The sequence below is a fragment of the Propithecus coquereli genome, unplaced genomic scaffold (assembly GCF_000956105.1).
Source record: "Propithecus coquereli isolate 6110/MARCELLA unplaced genomic scaffold, Pcoq_1.0 Scaffold314, whole genome shotgun sequence".
Taxonomy (NCBI): domain Eukaryota; kingdom Metazoa; phylum Chordata; class Mammalia; order Primates; family Indriidae; genus Propithecus; species Propithecus coquereli.
In genome coordinates this window covers 1,626,556-1,646,542 of record NW_012148775.1, presented here as the reverse complement: position 1 = coordinate 1,646,542, position 19,987 = coordinate 1,626,556, and the positions used below count along the sequence as shown (strand labels likewise).

Genomic DNA, 19,987 nt, shown 5'->3' with positions numbered 1-19,987 from the left:
GGAGGGAAAAAGGAAGGAGAAAAAGATAAAAAGGAGAATTTAAAGAATCAACCCACATCACAGCCTGCAAACACACAGGATGGTTCTGAGGCAGACACAGCTGATGACGGTGAATTACAATCAAACCTGCAGGTTTAGGCTAAAGTGGGAGGTACATTCATGTCAATTAAAAAGCCAGGTACTAATTCTAACTCTACCAGAAATTTGCTGTGTGATTTAGTTCTATTAACTAGGAATAAAAAAACATTACTATTACTACCTCTACCACCACCACCAGTTACTACCAACAGTATTACCAGCACAACTAAAACATGAATAATTACCAGGTACCAGTAACTGAAAAACACTTTACAGCTACTTTAACTTCTTAAAACAATCCTCCAAGGCAACTGTTAGTGGTGTTATTAGCCTCGTTTCACTGTGGGGAAACTGAACTACAAAGAGGTTCAGTGATTTAATGCAGGGGTACCCAGCTGGGTGGGTGGAGTCTGGCCTGGTTCTCAGGCCTGAGTGTCTCCCTTAGCTGTTCTTCAAGATAATATTGTCTTATCTGACTTGCTGTGAAAGATAAAAAAATGAGGAAATGGATGTGAAAGCAGTTTGGAAGGTTTTTTAAAAAGTACCACGCAGACACAAAGTACAATTCTAAATTGGATATTTACAACTGCTTTATAACAGGAGGGATTGGGTCTTACTGCCTAATCACATTATTGCTAATTAATTGTCGGGGCCACAACTGGAAGGGCAAGCCCTCTCATCAGTGTTGGATACACACAGGTGAGTAGATGATGAGTGAATTCAAGATGCAAAAAAAAAAAGCAGCTGGGTCTCCAGGCAAAGCAGCTTCAGAGTTTTGGCTAAACTAATCTCTAGAAATTAAACTCCTTGGAGGCAGATACTATATTACACTCATCACTTCCGCCCTCTCTCTCCATTCCTTCAGCGTATAGTGGGGACCTAATATTATTTTTGATCACCAATTTAAGAATATGGCCAGTTGATTCAGTGAAGGAAAAAAAAAAAAGAAGGATTATGTGGATAATTTGATCTGTTGCAGGCCAGTCCTATTCTTATCTATCTCTAAAATTAGAGACCATCTTCAGGCAACATGTCTCATGATTCACAAATTTGCCATCAGTAAGTATTTATCTAATCTAAATCTCTTCACTGCTTGCCAATCCCATTTCCATGTGTTCTGTCTAATTTTGAATGCAATTCCTTTAATTCCTTCCTTCCTGATATCTTTATTGGACACTAACTGTGTACAAGGTGCTGTGCCATGCTGAGGAAAGATACAAAAATTGAGAAGAGTTGGCCCTTGCCTTCAAAGAATTTACAATTTACACTCTTGTTGGCATTTGGGGGCCAGAGCCCTTCATTTCCAGAGTCCATGGTTTAGCATTGTTCTCATCTGAGTCAGAGGCTAGATGGGCATTTTGAAGGTGAAAAGACCCTTGGGGAAAGCCTCAGGCCTTCATTTTGCATATGGGGAAACTGAGGCACAGAGCGCAAGGTGTTACATGGCAAGTGAGAGGCAGATCCAGGACAATAATGGTGTTGGTGGTGGGTCTCTGGATTTCCAGTCCAATGCACTTTCTTCTAAACCCTGTCACCTTACTCACCACTTAAGGAACTGGCCAGCATGACAGGTTTAGCTGGGGGTTTAGCAATGGAATGACCAAAATGTTTTTTGCCTCTCACTTCTGCTCCCCTGATACTTTGCTCTGACACCTTGCACCATTGTTAGCTTCCTAAATGTGAAGAGGCACATCTTGTGAGAAATGCATCCCTTGGCTGTTTTAAGTCCTTCGGTGATGCCCCTCCCTCCGTGCTGGCTGGACCTTGCTTTGTCACACGGCTCTCCTCTCTGTAGGCCTAAGTACCAAGAGTTTCCCATCCAGGTTGTCATGACCTAAAATCAAGCTGTCATTGTCTCTGCCCTGGCTAATGGCCACTCCCTCCTAACTGGTCACTCTGCCCTGGACCTCTTTCTCCATCCTGTGGCCCTCCCCTGTATCACCCATCATCTCCAGACTCCACAGTCCAGCCCACAGGGCTCTCTGGCCTCTTCCTTGCCACCTGATGCTCTAGCAGTACCAAATATTCTGCTACACAGCCATGCTCTTCTTCACCTCGGTGCCTTTGCTTGTGCTGCCTAGAATGCTCTGCTCTTCTTCACCGGGCTAACTTCTACTCATCCTTTAGAGCTTGCTCAGGTATTAGGCACTCCGGTCTGTGCTCCCATGAATTGCTGATTGGCTTGTCTGGCCATACACTCCCTCCTTCTACCCCTAGACTGAGCTCCTTGTAAGGCCAGGGCGATTTCCAAATTTTTTTCTGAGTCCCCAGAACCTGGCGCAGTGACTAGAACATAGGGAGTACTCAAAAAATGTTTATTGAATAAATAACTGAACCATGTGAAGCTCTTGAATTTAAAATCCTCATTAAATACATGCCTGATTTTTTGGCATGTGATAGTGGCAACCCCTTACATTCACGTGGTGCATTTGCATTCTCTTGGATCGAGCAGGTTATAGAACCGTATGTGCAGAAGTGGAATGATTCAAAACAGGATAGAGATAAATGAATGCCTTTGAAATACATATATATATATTTCCAAGTGGGAACTAGAATATAGCTGTGTTCTGGAAGAAGTGATCAAATGAAACAGGTTCCCTAGATGCCTTTCAGGAAAGTTATTTCTTTAGCTTGTAACGCAGTCTCTGACCTACCTTAATGCCATGTGACTACAAGTGGTGTTTAAACCCCCAAAGGGAAACGCAGGTCCAGCATTTAATATCAGGTTACATGGTACGCACATGTTGTGCTTTGATTGAGGGTAGAGTCTCATGGTTTTTGCAAGCTTTTGTGACTTCACTGTTCATAAATACACACATGTACGTAGACCCTCGTGCACACAGCATCCTGCCCCAAAAAATCACCCCAGACCTTGGAACCATCCTGAAATGCAAACACAGTGACAACCTGAAATGGCCATTGCGCTAGAGGGTGCTGACCAAGGCTATAATCCACCCCCCTGACCCCGCCCCTGACCCCCACTGAGTTCTACATGGTTAAAAGGTGCCTTGGCTCAGGGCTTCTTTTTAATTAATGTGAGTCAGCATTTGTGTAAGAGGACTGCATCTCCTCTGGAAGAAGAAGAATAAAAACCTGCCAAGTGTCAGCAAACAGTTCTATATGCATCCCAATTAGGCTGATTTCTGGAAGGCAGCAGAAGCCCACCACAGCTCTGGTTTCTAGGCAACTGCTGTTAGGAGTTCTGAACCTCATTGGAAAGGGAGCATTGCCAAGTCTGCCTTGTTAAGGGGCCTAATGTCCCTCTTCCTGCTCCCCTCCTTTTCCCACCCCCATTTTGGTCTGTTTACTCCTTCATATTTAGAAGCAAATTATGGCTTGGAGGGAGAGTAGAAGCAGCTAAATATCCCTGAGGCCAAAAGCCCTGGGGAGAGCTCAGGCTTGGAAAATCATCCTAATGATCGCCATGACTGCATGATCCCTCTGCAAATCAGGCAGGCCCCGAGGCCACACGTCTTACCTCACTTAATCCCTACAACAGCCCTGCAGGCAGGTACTATCATTTCAAAGATGGGGAAACTGAGGCTCACAGAATTGAAGCCACTCCCCTAAAGTCACACAATGAGAAGGTGGCAATGCTGGGATTTGGACTCTGGTCTGAATCATGGAGCCATTGATGTTTTCTTTCTTTTATTTTTTTGAGATAGGATTTTACTCTGTCACCCAGGCTGGAGTGCAGTGGCCTGATCATAGCTCACTGCAGCCTTGAACTCCTGGGCTGAAGTGATCCTCCCACCTCAGCCTCCTGAATAGCTGGGACTACAGGCATGTGTCACCATGCCTGGCTGATTTTTAAAGTTTTGGAGAGATGGGGGGGTCTTGCTGTGTTGCCCAGGCTGGTCTCAAACTCCTGGCCTCCAGCCATCCTCCTGCCTCAGCCTCACAAAGTACTAGGATTACAGGTGTGAGCCACTGTGCCCAGCCTGTCTTTTTTAAAAAAATAACTGTATATATTTAAGATGTACCACTTGATGATTTTCATATACATATATATATACACATACACACACACATACATTGTGAAATAATCACCACAACCAAGATAATTAACATATCTATCACCTTTCATTGTTATCTTTTTTTGGTGTTTCGTGGTGAGAGCACTTAGGATTTAACTGCTAAGCAAATTTCTAGTATACAGTACAGTATTGTTACCTGTAATCAACTATAGTCGATGTGCTGACATTACAGCTCTATGAATTATTTATCTTATTCAGCTGAAACTTTGTACCCTTGATCAGTATCTCCCCATTCCACGCCATCTCCCCCAGGCCCTGGCAATCATCCTTCTACTCTCCCCTTCTATGAGTTTGACTATATTAGATTCAGGAGCCTCTTTCTTTTCTTTCTTTTTTTCTTTTTTTTTCATTTTTTAGAGACAGGGTCTTGCTCTGTTGCCCAGGCTGGCATGATCATAGCTCCCTGCAGCCTTGGACTCCTAGACTTGGGTGATCTTTCTACCCCGGCCTCCCAATTAGCTGGGCTTACAGGTGTGAGCCACTGCGCCTGGCTCTAGGAGACACTTTCCTAACCACTGCACTCTCCTGCCACCTGTCAGCACCCAGGCCGTTACTACCCCTCATGAAAACACAGAAGTGCAATCGCTTCTCTGCCTTTTGGCTAAGATCAAGTGTAGAAACCAGAAGTGTGGTGTTGTGAGTGGCAGCAGTTCAGCAGTCAGTTTTCAGTTCTGAGATAAAGTAGTTCAATATGTTTTTTCAAAGAATGTAAACCCCGCCCTGCCATCCCCATTATTACCTAGTGTACTTAATGACTAAATGGAATGGGAGGGATTGCTCTTCGTGGACCTGCCAGTGTGGCTATTAAAAAAATGCATTAGCAGGGAGAGAGGCTTTTTCCAAGGCACGCTAATAATTGCCAAAGCACTCCTGGCTTGTAATTTCAGGACAGACAACAGACAATGGCATGAGGCACAAGACCATCAGCCTGTGATAGTTGGACCCGTGTTCTTTGTCTTGGTTGATGGCAGGGACTACTCGCGAGAGACCTGGAACTCCTTAGGAATTCTCAATGGCTTTGTCACTAAGCATGGGTACAATGGGGAAAGGGAAGGGGTCTGAGGTGGGGTACGTTTTGGGGGGAGGTGTGGTCAAAGGCTTCCCTTCTGATTGACAACTTGGGTCTTGCCTGTCACCATGAGAAGAGGACTTCTGATGGCCTCCTGGTCATGGGGAGGTAAATGCTACTAAGAAGTCCTTGTCATGTACATTCAGGGGGATCCCACAAGATGCAAAACCTCTTCCCAGGACCATTGGCCAGTTCTCTCCCCTACACCCAGGGTCTGCTGAGCTGTGTCAGTCTGGAAGCTATTCCCTTAGCTGTCTGACCCCCAGGATTAAGCTATTATCTCTCATCTTCCACTCACATTTGAGATGACCTTACATCCATTCCTGAGGGCCCAGTGCCTGACACAGAGCAGGAACTCAGTGAAAGGCACCCGGCTTTCCAGGTCCTTCCTTTTTCGTGATTACGTGTGGGCTGCTTTCTCTGCCTGGGATATCTCCCCTAACTCCCCATATCCTTTTTATCTGATCATTTCCTATATTCTCTTTTCTAAAGCAAAAACTTCCAAAAGGTACAAACTCAAAAAACTTACAGGGCCATGCAGCTAACAGATAAATGAACCCAAACACACAAAAAGGCACGCACACACTTTCTGAAGCTGTACCTAGTGAACCACCACAGACACTATAATTTGGTGTGTGATTCTCTCTCTCTCTCTCTCCACTCCCTGTGACATCCCCCCACTTAGCTCTCTAAGCTTTTATTTTTATCTTTGTATAACTATCAATAAGGGGCTGCTCAATTGTACAACCCCAGGGGTACCATTGACATTGTACTCTACAAACTGTGGTGACATTCACTCTGGAATATATATTGGGAATGTTGCCTGCTGGAATTATGCAAAGGGCAGCCTTGCCCTGAACATATATTGTCCCCTGCCGCCCTCCCCTGTTCCCCCGCAGACCTTGTGCTTGGGTAATAGTAGACCTTTAGGAAAAGTTCACGGGATCTAGGGGTTGCTTTTTAGCTAACGTGTGCATTTTGAGCTGTCTCAGGGCAGAGATGGAGACTCAGATTTCTGCTTTAACTAGTTGTTTGGATCTGGCTTTACTTAATGGACTCCTACATAAGCTTTTCTGATTTAAAGGCTGTGTTGCAAAACAACATCCTAATTGGTTTCTTTAACTTTGCAACCACAATTCTGCTGGGAAACTCTTGTGTGGAGCTGACCTGACACAGAACGATTCCTAAAGCTAAACACAGTCAGATGTGCCGAAGGGTCGGGCCATGAACTTTCTTTAAAAGGGACCTATGGGACTGACAGAGAAGGCACTAACACAGGCAGAATTTCTTGACCCACTAACTTGGCCTCGGAAGCAACTTAAGGGAATTTGCGGAAGCATGATTCTTGACGCTTGGTGCAGGCTGTTTGATTTGGCTATTCTGCATTTTTTTTAGCTCAAGGAAGGAAAAAAATGTCCTGCTGTTTTTGTTCCTATTTTCATGGGAAATTTAAGGAAGATAAAGTTCAGGCAGATTTTTAAGGGGTCCTCCAAATCCAGTGGCAGGGAAAGGTGTAGCTATGGTAAGGTTGAGGGTATTTTCACTTGGAGAAACATTTCCCTTTACATCATTGTTCATCTATGGAAATGCTTTATGTAATGTAATATATCTGGGCACTGCAATAGAAAAAAACAATAACAACAACAAAAACAAAGCCATTGTGGTCTTCCTGCGAGTTTTTCAGCAAGAAAAGGGCCAGAAAACACCTGTGGTTAGACATTAGAGCAGCTTCCCTCAGACTGAGCAGGGATAGGGCATCTTGGAGCCTCTAAAGGCAACCTCCTCTGCGCAGGTAGCCCGATTGTCTGGGGGAAGATCTCTGATCAAACACCTGGGTTCTTAGACAGCTTGGATCAGCGAGATGTCAGCGAAGAGGGGCCACCGGGGCCTGTAAGGCCTTGGCGGACCTGTTCTCCACAGCGACACCTTGTGGCTGTGAGAAGCAATGGCTGTACAAGACGCAGTTGGCACCAATTTTCTCCCCACCTGGGTGTGGCAGGTGACCAATAAATCGCTTATTTTAGAGGATTCAAGGGGAACATGAAACTCTTAGAGGGAGACTAGACTTCCTGTGAATAATTCATGTGATGGCTCATATAGCTAACTGGAAAAATAAAAGAGGTGAGGCTTGGATTTGTAGTGCAGTTTATGTTACAGAAGAAATCGTCCTTAACCATGTAGCTACTTGCTCGTTTTTTCCCCAGCGATGGGAGAAAGGAAACAGGTTGGTTCAACTCTTAATCAGCCTTTTTTCTTCCCATCGATTTACACTGTTGACTCTACTTCCAATGAAAATAAAAGCAATAAAGAGAACCCTGGTGGTGACAAGAGCCAACACCTACTGTGCTGACTCCATTCTAAATGCTCTTCATGTGCTAACTAACGTTATCTTAAAAACAATGTCCGAAAAGGATCTAGCTCTTTGTCTTTCAAGGCAAAGAACCAACTACGGCCCCTTAAGCTTCTTAGCTGTATGCTCTCTGGTATCTGATTTTCCAATTAGACAGCAAAGAGACAACTCTGGGTCCTTGCACAGATGATAAGAAAATGTCACATAGAGAGTGGACAGAATCCCTGTAGCATGGCCAACAGCTGGGGTGAGGTATGTGCACTAGCCGTCAGAGGTATTGGCTGTTCTTGTTGTGCGTGTGTGTTTAGCACTTATGCCATTCACCTGCCAGGTATATGCATCTTAACTCATTTGATTCACAACAATCCTGTGAGGTAGGTTTTATTATTACCCCCATTTTATGGATGAGGGCATGAGAATCAGAGATTAGGTAACTTGCCCATATTCAAACAGCTAGTAGGTGGTGGAGCCAGGATTCAGGCTGTTTCCAAAAGCCATGATTTATTATACTGCCTATGAATACATTAGATCAAATGAAGGGTAGGTGATTGGAAAGCGGGGTTTTAAAGATGATTCTTGTCTTATGTGCTTTTAGAATAGAGCTCCGAGGAAATTAATACCTGCTGAAATATATTTACAAGCATTAATTTTGGAATCACAGGGTTTAAACTGCCCGCTATTTTATTATTATTATTACTTTGTACTCTCATGGGTCGTGGGTTGGATAAATGACAGACATGTCCCTTGCCTCACAGTGGGCTGCAAGATGATTTCCCCTCTAGCAAATCCTGAGCACTTGTACAGGTGATCTGAGGTTAGCTTGGTGAGCTCGTGTTTTTAAATATAATTTTATTGTATTTTACTTTTAAGGGAAGTCACGACTGCAAAACATCAGTTAATATTACAGGGAAGACCCAGACAAAGAAGTAGTCAAAGGCTACAGTATTTTCAGGAAAAATAGAAGTCTTCACCTGCATTGAAAAAGGCGGATGAATTACAGTCATTGGCAATGGGCTCATCTGTGTGGAAGCTGTTGGAACAATCATTAGTGGAGGTGCTGGCACTAAAGGAAATGCTGAGCTCGGGATGTTACTGAGTAGGACAAAGACTTCGCATGAAGAATCCTGGGAATGGAAAGTGATGTTCCTGATGCAGGCTGGCTCCATCTGTGGCTCAGCTGGACATTGCCAATAAATTCAGGGGGATTTTCTTTCATGAACACTCTGTTTTCATTTTGTTTTCCATAAACTGTTATTTGTTGAAGATAATTGTGCTGAATGGAAAGAGCAGAAAGTCACGTCTGAAGTGTTTTCAACCTTTTAGACCGTGTGTCTGGCTTTCCTTTCATTTCTTATGAGAAAAGCTCATTTTGTTTTAAGAATTTATGAGTTATCCGTTACTTTTTAGCAACTGCAGTATTGTGTAAATTTAGAGGACTTCAGTTAAGGGTTGAGAACCTTAAAGCTGCAAACCTTAGGAATGTATCCTAAGGAACTAAACCATATAATGGATGTAACTCTGAAGATGTCCATCTAAGAATTGTTTATGTGACAGGAGGACAGATTTAAAATGAGGAAAAAATTGGTTAGATAAATTATGCTACATTTTTACAATGGAATATTAGGCAGCTATTAAGATGGTTATTATGTTTGCATGGATATTTAATATTAAAGAATTATTTTTCATATAATAATGTTATTGTGGTTATAGTTTTAAAGAGTCCTTATCTTCTCTAAATAGTTGTTTAAATATTAAAGATAAAATGATATAACACTTCAAAATAATGGGAGAGAGGATGATGTATAAATGAAACAAGATTGGCTATGAGTTGATCGTCACTGATTTGAATAATGGCTACATATTATTCTATCTGCCTTTGTGGATATTTGAACGTTTTCCTACTAGGAAATTAAAAAGATAAAAGTTGTAGATGTACATTTATTGAGGTTGTAAAATGTTCATAATTTTTTGCTAAATAGAAAAGTAAGCAGTATATGCAGAATGGTTCTTTTTTTTGTAAAAAATACACATGTATACATGAACAAATAGGAAATTATTGAAAGTTGATGTGCTGAAATATGGGTTATTCCTGGGTAGGGTAATTGCAGATGATCTTATTACTTATTTATATCTATTTGTCTATATTGTTTAGTTTTTTTAGATTATATGATTTGTATATTTAAAAATTAAAAAAAATAGTGGGCTTGGGAAACTGGCAGTATCTACTAAAGCTGAGCATATGCAAACTCTATGAGCCAGTAATTCCACTTCTAGGTATATTCAAATCGAAATGTGTACATATGTTCAGCAAAAAGGAAAAAGTATAAGAATGTTCATAGCAGCTCCATTCATAATAGCCTCCAAGTGGAAACAACCCAAATGTCCATCAGTATTAGAATGAATAAGTTGTGCTATCTTCACACAAAGAATACTGCACAAAAACTGAGAGAGAACAAGTAAATGAGACAATATGGATAAATCTTAGATACATAATATTGAGAGAAAGAAACAGAGTGTCAATTGCACAAATCTATTTATTTAAAGTTCAAAACAAGAGAGACGAATCTAAGTGTTAGAAATCAGGACAGTGATTTTCTTTGGGGTGTTAGTGGCTGGCAGGAAATATGAGGAGGTTTCCTTGGAGGCTTTAGTAATTAAGTCCCTTTTCTTGATATGGATGTGGGTTACACAGGTATTAATTTTATGAAAATTAATTGGGCTGTATGCTTAATGATTTGTGTGTCTCCTGTATTATGTTATATTTCAATAAAAAGTTCAAAAAAATTATAGGACTTGTGCGTAGTGCTCAAGCTAAGTGGTGGACTAGTGCGTCATTGTGCAGCCTGTACTTCCATCCATTAGAGTAATGGCTTGTTCAGCAATCTCAGTAGGAAGAGATTTAAAGTTAATATGGAAATCCGGTACTAACAGCTGCATTTGTGTAGCTTCCACTTATGAACATCCTGACTTTTTCCCTCCCCCTCACCATGTTTGTGCCAGATGTCCCTAAAACATGGACCTCCAAGGTTCGGAATGTGGGATGGAAAAGCTAGATCTGATATTGAGCTTTGCCTTAGATTGGGGACAGGAAGAAACTATGAGATCATCGTCATATTGTAAATAGTCACAGTCACTCAGGGACCATGCGTGATGTAATGCACACAGCTATCATTTATCAAGCACTTACCATGTGTCAGGCATTGTTCTAAGTGCTTTGCCTGTATTAATTCACTTAATTGTCACTATAGCCCTGGGAGAGGGAGAAAGTATTTTTGCAATCCCCACTTTGGAGATCAGAAAAATTAAGCAGCTTGCTCACTGCCATGCAGCTTGTAAGAGGTGGAGCTGGGTTTTGAACCCAAGCAGTCTGTCTCAAAGCCCACACGGGCTCGTGAGACAGAAGCCAGGCCTGTACTTTCTGTTCTGAGCCAGGTTCCCTTCCGACTCAGCCCGGACACCTGGTCTTTTTGGGGCTGCATCTAGTCATCTTCTGTCCCTCCTCTCCCCTTAGCCTGATTCCAAAAAAACTCAAATGGAATGCTAAAGCTTTCATTCATTCATTAAACAAATACTTATCAAGCACCAAACATGTCCAGACACTGTGCTAGATACTAGTGATATATTTGTTTTGTTTTGTTTGTTTTTGAGACAGGGTCTCACTCTGTCTTCTGGGCTAGAGTGCAGTGGCATCATCATAGCTCACTACAACCTCAAACTCCTGGCCTCAAGTGATCCTCCTGTCTCAGCCACACAAGTAGCTGGGATTACAAGCACATGTTACCACACCCAGCTAATTTTTCTATTTTTCGTAGAGACAGGGTCTTGCTTTTGCCCAGGCTGGTCTTGCACTCCTGGCCTCAAGCAATCCTCCCGCCTCAGCCTCCCAGAATATTAGGATTACAGGCGTCAGCCACCATGCGTGGCCATATTTGTAAGCAAAAAACAGATATGGCCTCTGTTCTTGTGGAGCCTCAGGACTAATGTAGGAGATGAACATTATTCAAATAACTAAATAAAACTACAAAGTTATACATGCCAAGGAAGCAGTGGAAAAGTATTAAAGGATCCAGGGAGGGAACCGAAGCAGAACAGGGGATTTTACATACATTGTCTGATTCTCTCTTCACACGTACACAAAAGTCTCTGAGAGATGGCATTGGTCCCATCTCAAGAGGAGAAACTGAGGCTAAGAGAGGTGACATGACCAGCCCAAGGTCAATCAGCTGACAAAAGACAGGGCTGGGTCTCATGTCTCCATAGCTCAGGCTCTTTGTTGCCACCCATGAATATTTTCAGATACTTTCACAATAGCCAGCATAAAAACAGCAATTACTACCTTTTATTGCTCTACTCCTACATTCCTTACCCATATCTTTCTCAAAATTCCCAACAACAGTGTGGCATAGATCTCGTTATTCCTATATCCCATACTATAGATCAAGACACTGAGGTCTAGAGAAGTGAGTTGATTTGTTTATGGCCACCCGGCTAATAACTGGTAGAGTCGGGATTTGAACCCATAGCTGACTCCAAAGTGAGCAGACTTTCAACTATATTATGTAAGCCCTCCAGGCCTGGCTATAAAACTGAGCTCCTTATCTGGGAAGGAACTTTGTAAAACAGAGTTTTTGGTAAACCTTCGTGTAACAAAAGGTTAAAGCATTCAAGATGTTTTGATGCTTCTACTTTAGTTCTTTCTTTTCTTTTTAATGTGGGATCTTCCAAGGCAGCCCTAGCCACAAGGAAAGGAATAAAAAAGATATTTACCCTAAGTGGAGAGGGTGCAAGAAAGCCGAGACAAAAACTTGCCCTGGAACTGTGGTTAACTAGAGGTGTCAAAGACATTTGAAGACATCAGAAACAGAGAAAGATGGGTAGGGCCTCTGGGTCATGTTCAAGATGATAAAAATGCAATTAACTTGAGCCAGGTTCCTCCAGCCCATAGCAGTGACCTACCTTTCGGGTGTGTGGCTGTATTTATCAGTTCTGGGCTAAGGACATGGGGCCAAGTGTCTGTCCTTATGGAACATAGCAGGGACTCATTAATGGCCACTCGCTGGCTGCAGGGTGTGGGGGAGATGTGACGTGGGAGGGAATAAGGTCTTCTTTGAATGATTCACAAGGTGCAATTCAGAAGCCTTAACTATGCCTGCATCCAAGGCATTGACCAGCATGTAAATCCATGATCTTAAGCAATTCTGGGGCTTCGAGTAAAGATCTTAAGTCTAGGGGAGGGAGGAGGCAGTGGGAAGAACTTCTAAAGGAAGCTCTGGGCCACAGGCTATGGATTTGGGTGTCCTGGGTGTTGAATTATGAGATGCAGAAGATGTTGAGAATAGTCAGTCAATGTCTGAGGTCAACAATAATTTTTCCAACCATTTAAATTCACTGACTAAAGCCTGTCTTATTCAGAAAGGGATTTGGGTGAGGTCTGTTCCTCCTGCTGGTCTCTTACACTGCAATCCTCAATTTGAGTTAATAAGATGCCATTTCAGATACCAAAATTTCCTTTTGAGTCTTCTAATTAAATAAATTAAATCCCACGTAACACTTCTAATCAATGGTGGTAGCTGCCTAGAACACTGGGCTTAGAAAATTTTTGAGACTAAATCTGGGCTCAAATGAAAAGAATGCTGTGATCCATTAGTGATGTCTGCCACAGACACAGGAGAAAGGAGTGGGGGTACATGTGCCACATATCTGTCACCCTGAAGCTGATTGTTTCACTTCAATTATTAGTTTCATCCCTTCTTGTTTCCAGAAAACTTGTGAGAAAAGCTTACTCTACCTACCAGCCCAGACACAAACCATATCCCAAATATGAATGTCATTAACTTCATTAACACTATTAATTAAACACCATTAACTCATAAAGCAGCCTAGGAAATAGTGTGGGATGGTAAAAGTGCCACATTTCCTCCTGACTTCTCTGGGCTTTATGAGCTAGGAAATCGCTTTAGTCAGGCTCCTTGGTTGGCAAGCTAGCCCACTCAAGAGGGGTTTATTGTAAGAGTGCAGATGGGAGTGATAAGGGATTTGAAAGATCTCATGCAAATCCAAGATCAGACACTTCACAGAGGAACTGGAGATTTTCTCCAGAAGAAAAGCTTCAGGCACCCAGGTAATAGCAGTTTGAACATCTTAAGTTTGGGTATTGGCACTGCTCAGAGACTTTCTTCCCTTTGGGCTTGCTCTGTTCTCCTCTGTCTTCCCATGTGGCTTCTTCTCCATTTTTCCTCTATTTACAGCATCTGCTCACTTATAATCATTGTTTCTTTTTTTCTTGGAGATGGGATCTTGCTCTGTTGCCCAGGCTGGAGTGCAGTGGCGCGATCATAGCTCACCGCAGCCTTGAACTCCTGGGCTCAAGCGATCCTCCTGCCTCAGCCTCCCAAGTAACTGGGACTACAGGTGCATGCCACCACACCTGGCTAAATAATTTTTTTTTTTTTTTGTAGAGACGGGGTCTTGCTACATGGCCCAGGCTGGTCTTGAACTCCTGGCCTCAAGCAATCCTCCCACCTCAGACTCCCAAAGTGCTGAGATTACAGGCACTTTGACCCTCCGCACCTGGCCATCATTGTTCCCTTACACCTTTGGCTTCCATGTAGCTCCCCACAACCCCTCTGACTTCCCTCTCTCAGAGTTTTGCAGCCTCTACTCCCAGCATTGCCTGCTTGATTCTTGACATGTTTTCCATTTTTCATTCCCAAGAGTGAGACTCTGACTTATACACATTATCTTTTGATACTAGCTCATGTCTCAAAGGCCAGCTCAGGATTAGCCATATGAACTGTGGTAGACAGAAAAAATTGCCCCCAAATCTCCACTCCGTTGCAATGTGACTTTGTAGCTCTTCCCATCAAGATGTGGAATCTATTCTCCCACCTTTAATCTGGGCTGGATTTGTGACTGGCTTTGGCCACAAGAATATGGTAGAAGTGATGTTTTGCCAGTTTCTAGCTTAAAACTCAAGAGGTCTCACATACTTTCTATTCTTTCCCAGGACCCCACCATCATAAGAATAAGCCCTAGCTAACCTGCTTCCGAATGGGAGACCATGTTGTTCTGGCCAAGGCCATTGTAGACCTGCCTATAGCCAGCGGACCTCCAAACATAGGAGAGAGCCCAGCCAAGAACAGCAAAGCCACCTACCCAACCCTCAGCTGATTGAGATGGACAAGGGAACCCAGCTGAGACCAGAGAATCTCCCAGTGGAATCACAGCCTCATAATCACAGCTTTATAATCACTAAGAAATTCTCATTGTCTTAAGTTACTGAGTTTTTGGGGAGTGTTTTGTTATGCAGCAATATCTGATTGATATAATGACTTTAAGTAAATCTCTAAACTTCTTTGAGTATCAGTTTTCTCATTGGAGAAATGAATCAGCAAGGCCTTCCTTGCCTGCCTCAGGGAAGACTTTAAGATGTCATGCAAATATAAATTTCAGAATATTTATTGAGTGCCTATTCTACACCAAGCACTGAGCAAGACCCTGGGAATTCACAGCACAGGTTGACTCTGTTGTAGGACATCATTAATAGCTCCTCTTTCCAGCCACAAGCCAGTCACCAATAAGTCAGGGTGGACACCCCTGTTTGAATGGCAGTGGAAGAGGGAGAGGTCAGTAAGCTCACCTGAAAGGCCTAAAGCCATGGACCAGCTATCTTATCTTCTGATTTATCCACAGATTTATTTGTAAACTGTCTCCCTTACTCATTTCCCCTACTATGCTAATAACAAGGCTTCCCCCTCATTTTAAACTGATAAGTTCTAGGAGTGGACAAGAAAATTAGTTCATCCCATCAGTAAACACTTTCTCAGGACCACAACAGTGGACACGGCACAGTTCGCGCTGCGAGGGCTCTCGCATCCTAGTGAGGGAGGCAGAGATGGAAACAGGTCCTTGTAGCACGTGGATGTACAACGTGGCCTTTTCCCTTGGTCCCCACATCTAATCCATATCCCGTCCCATGGACCTCCAACGAAATCTTGAATCCATCCATTTCTCCCCAGTTCTCTGCTATTTTCCTGACCCAAGCCATTGTCACTCTCGCCACAGCCTTCCAACCGGTCTCTACGCAGCAGATGGAATAGTCTTTTAAAAATCAGGTCATATCCTTCTCTTGTGCAGAATGCTCCAATGGGTTCTTGTTACACTGAGATGAAAACTCAAACTTTTCATCACAGCCTATAAGGCAGTGTATGAACCAGCCCTTGCCTGGCTCTTCAATTGAATCTCTTGCCTCTCTCATCCTCTCTCACTCTGCTCCAGCCGCACGGACCACCTCCGTTCCCCAGCACTTCCAGCTCGCTCTGACTTTGGCATCCATTCACCTGTTGTTCTCTAAAATGCTCCACCTCTCTCCCCTCTACATCTTTATGTAAATGCGTCTCTCTCACCATTCAGGTATGGAGCCCAGGGTCGCTTTCATAAACCACTCTTCCCTCACCGCTCCAGCTAAGGTAGCAACTTCCTCCCCATCACCACTGCCTATTTATACATCACCTTGTTTTATATCCCCGCCCCCACGTTCTATCCACTTGCTAACGTGTTTGTTGTCATTACCCCATTATAACGCACATCATCATCTCTTATGCACTGAAGACAGGAGTCTCGTCCGTTTGGTTCATCTCAAGTATATACAACAATATGCCTGGTGTACACCTGGTGATACCTTATACTCAATAAATAGTTGCTGGGAAAAAAATGAATGAACACAGAGGGCTAAGGAAGTACCAAGAAGAAGTGAATAACCCAATAAAAAAATAATAGTGTCTTCCTTTGCCAAAAATTCCACCTTTGTTATTTCTAATCCTTGCTTCAGCCGTCAATCAAATGCAGTTGGGAAGAGCAGTCTCAGACCTTGTAAACACTTTCAGAATCTGGGGTCTGCTCTCGGGGGTGGGTAATTAACCACTGTTTATTTGTGATTGCTTTTCCCTAACGTGCTCAACATTTCAGTTGTTTTAGTTGTAGAGATGTTTATTTTCCTTAAAACACTTGCAATAAAAAGTGCTGACACCTATGGAGGAAAATAGGACATTGGCTTCAAGAGTCAACCAAGAACTGGGCACATGGAGAGAGGTCCTGATTGTCAACTTCCGCTAGGAGAAATTCGGCAAGTTCATGTACAGTGTGCTGCTTGGTGACCCTGAACATCTGGTGGAACAGGCGAGGAAGAACGCAGTTACAGTTTTATTCTTTTCAGCATCACGTTAAATTGGCCATGAAGCCAGGGATGGTGCAACTGAATTATAAGAGAGCTGGAGTATTAAATATAAATCCAGAAGACAGTCAAGGTGTTTGGCTCAAGGTGGGCTAGACTCTAATAGGAGGCGAAACGTGTTTTAAAAAACCATGAGTGGAAAAGACATCTTTGCCAATAATTTGCCTCATTTGATACTGGGAGATGGGGACATGGAGTTTGCACTTCTCGGAAAGGTGACTTCCTTTGGAAGACAGGATATTTCCTTCTGAAGGGGAATCGCTGATTCCTTAAATGTCAGTGGGATCCAGGAATGTGGCCAGATGGAACATTTTATTGTCATCTCTTGTTTTCTTGCATGTGGCTTTTCTGTCTGGCCTTTTCCACGTTCTCCTTCATGCTCAGCAGTTGGACAGGCCAAGCCTGTCCAGGGAGGATGCTGAATTTTATCTTGTTTCAGGAGTGACATCTCAGCTGGCCAACTGAAAGGTGGCAGAAAAGCTGTTGCCTTTATCACCTTTTCCTCAAGCCCTCTTTCCTACTGGCTTGGTGGGAAGCCAGTATAAACACCAGAAATCAATTTTCTTACAGTTTTTGAGGCTGGAAGCCCAAGATCAAGGTGCCAGCAGGGTTGGTTTCTCCGGAGGCCTCTCTCCTTGGCTTGCACACAGCCGCCTTGCTGTGTTCTCACGTGGACTGTTCGCTGTGTGCACACAAACCTGGCGTCTCTTCCTCCTTTCATAGGGACTCCAGTCAGATTGAATTCGAGCCCAACCTTATGACCTCATGTAACTTTAATTACTTCTTTAATGGCCCTACCTCCAAACATTGGGGGTTAGGGATTCAACATATGGATTTTTGTAGGTGGGTAGGGGGTGGGCACAATTTAGTCCATAACAACTACTGGGCACTTGAAATGTGGTTGGTCCATGTTGATATGTGCTCTAAGTATGAAATACACCCCAGATATTTCATCATTCATTTTTTTTTATCATTTCATGACTTTTCTTCATGTATGAGAAACAGAATGTAAAGCATCTCATTAATACTTTTTTATATTGATTATATGTTGAGTGATATGTTTTGCATATATTGAGTTAAATAAAATATAGTAGTAAAATTACATTCACCTGTTTCTTTTTACTGTTTTAAGCGCAGCTACACTAAAAACTAAACCTGAAATTACATTCAAAGCTTGTATTATGTTTCCATTAGACGGTGTCTGTCCAGAGACCCTCTGATAGCTGACACAGCCACCCCCTGCAGTGAGTGGGAATATTCCCCTCTGGGGCCCTCTCTTGACCCCATGCTTGGGTCATTTAACCCCTTGCCTCCTCCCCACCTTCCACGCCTCCTCTTTGGCTCAGTCATCAGTTCCGTCAGGTGGTGCTGTGGGACAGGGCAGGGTGGAGATCCCGGTGGCAGTGAGGAAGGGGAGCTTCCCGATGATGGAACTGGAGGGAGGGAGAGACTCTCTCTGCTTCTCCCTGTGGTCTGGCCCAGAGTGGGATATGTCCAAGATGAACAGATCTTCCCTGCTGTCTAGATGACTCCCCTCAGCACATCTCTTGTGTGTTTTGTGCTAAAACAGTCTCTATCTCATACTCTGCTTTCAGTTGTTTTGCCAAAAGCCCCATTTTGGAATGTTCCAGGTCCCAGGAAGGAGTTAAGGAGTGAGGGGAAAAAATCCCATCTGACCACACAGACACAAATAACATATGGTCCCTGATTTGCTCCCACCAGCGGAGAGCGAAGGAATGGGGGAGCGGGGAGATAGGAACAGCACTTGAACAGGGTTCAAGGCCACATGAGGGGAACTTTATAGGCATTATTTCTCTCGGTTCTTCTAACAACCTCATATTATTCTTATTTTACAGACAGGGAAACAGAGACCTGGGGAGTTTAAATAACTCCTTTAGTGTCACCTGGAGGGTCACAGGGCCAGTACGTGAGAACGAGTCTATCTGACTCTCCAATATTGTTGTGTGGGCCTGGAGTAAAAAGGGAAGATTTTCTGGAGCAGGTGGGGACTCTTTTGAGTTGGATTCAGGTCCAGGCAGGAAAGCAGAGGGAATTCTAGGCTGGAGGCTGGCATGGGCAAGAGTGTGGAGGAAGGGTCAGCACAGGTACTCGCTGGAAAGTCCAGCCAAGAAAGGATCCTGGCCTCTGCCCCTTACAAGGTTACCCTCCTGTTACTCTTCTGCTTGATGTTTAGGGTTGGGGGACAGTGGGACTTGCAAAGACTTGTAGTCACCGTCCCATAGTCTGCTCATCCCATTGGGTTGAATATGGGTCATTCCCTGCTGGGCTCACTCACCGGCTTCGTACAAGGTCTTTTTTGAGGTTTACTATTTCCTTGTCCATATACTTGATGCTCTTCATTGGCTTGTCGGGTACCTGCTGAGAAGACAAGAGGTGACGGTAAAAGGAGTGTCACTGCAACTGTTACAAATGGAGCCAGGCTACAGGAGGCTCATGTGTTCATCTGGGATGTCCAGACAGGTTTGGGGGATCCTGGGCAGCACAGAGTCCATCTCAGCACCAAAGAGGAGGCCGAGTGACACGGCGGACATAGCAAGGGCTTTGGAGACAGGTAGACCTGAGCTCTGATCCTGGTTCTGCCTGGTGACCAGCTAGCTGTGTGACCTTGGACAAATTCCTCAACGTCTCTGAGCCTCAATTTCTTCACTAGAATGGGAGAATAATTCCTGTTCTGTTGTGAAGATTAAATTAACTGCCCAATTCCTCATTCTTAGTAAGCATTTGATAAATGGAAGCTACTATTAGCAGGATTTAAGTAAAAAATATTGAGCATCAAAAATAATTATTTTATGAATGAAGCGTAAATAAGCACACAAAAATTTTCCTGCCAGGTAATTTGAAAATACATGATTGAAACCCTGTTTGAAGCCACGGTCATGTATCTATCACTCTCTTAAACATCTTAAGTTTCACCTTCCTCACGAAACAACTATGATAATGTCCAACTTTCAAGCCTTTTCTCTTCAAATATCACGTAATGGTAGTTGCCCGTGTACTAAGGATTCACATCGTTGTGTAAGAGTGAATTTGTACTGGCTGGGACTGGTACTGAACAACCTATGGCAGCAAAACCAAAGTCGTGTCTTCAGCTTGACACAATACTTCACAAGATGTATCTTCCAAGCCCCACGACTATGCCAGCGTTTCAGTGGATTCTCAGGAAACCATTTTTGTTAAATTATAATAATAACTGTATAATT

At 43.3% G+C, this 19,987-nt stretch overlaps 1 protein-coding gene across 1 annotated transcript in view; it reads right to left on the bottom strand.

The window, feature by feature from the left end:
* Positions 1-19,987, bottom strand: part of CCDC60 (coiled-coil domain containing 60) — a 169,287-nt gene that overhangs the window by 61,067 nt on the left and 88,233 nt on the right. The window contains exon 2 of the mRNA XM_012650156.1: positions 19,063-19,142. Within this exon, the coding sequence (XP_012505610.1) occupies positions 19,063-19,142 (80 nt within the window). The remainder of the gene's footprint in view (positions 1-19,062; positions 19,143-19,987) is intronic.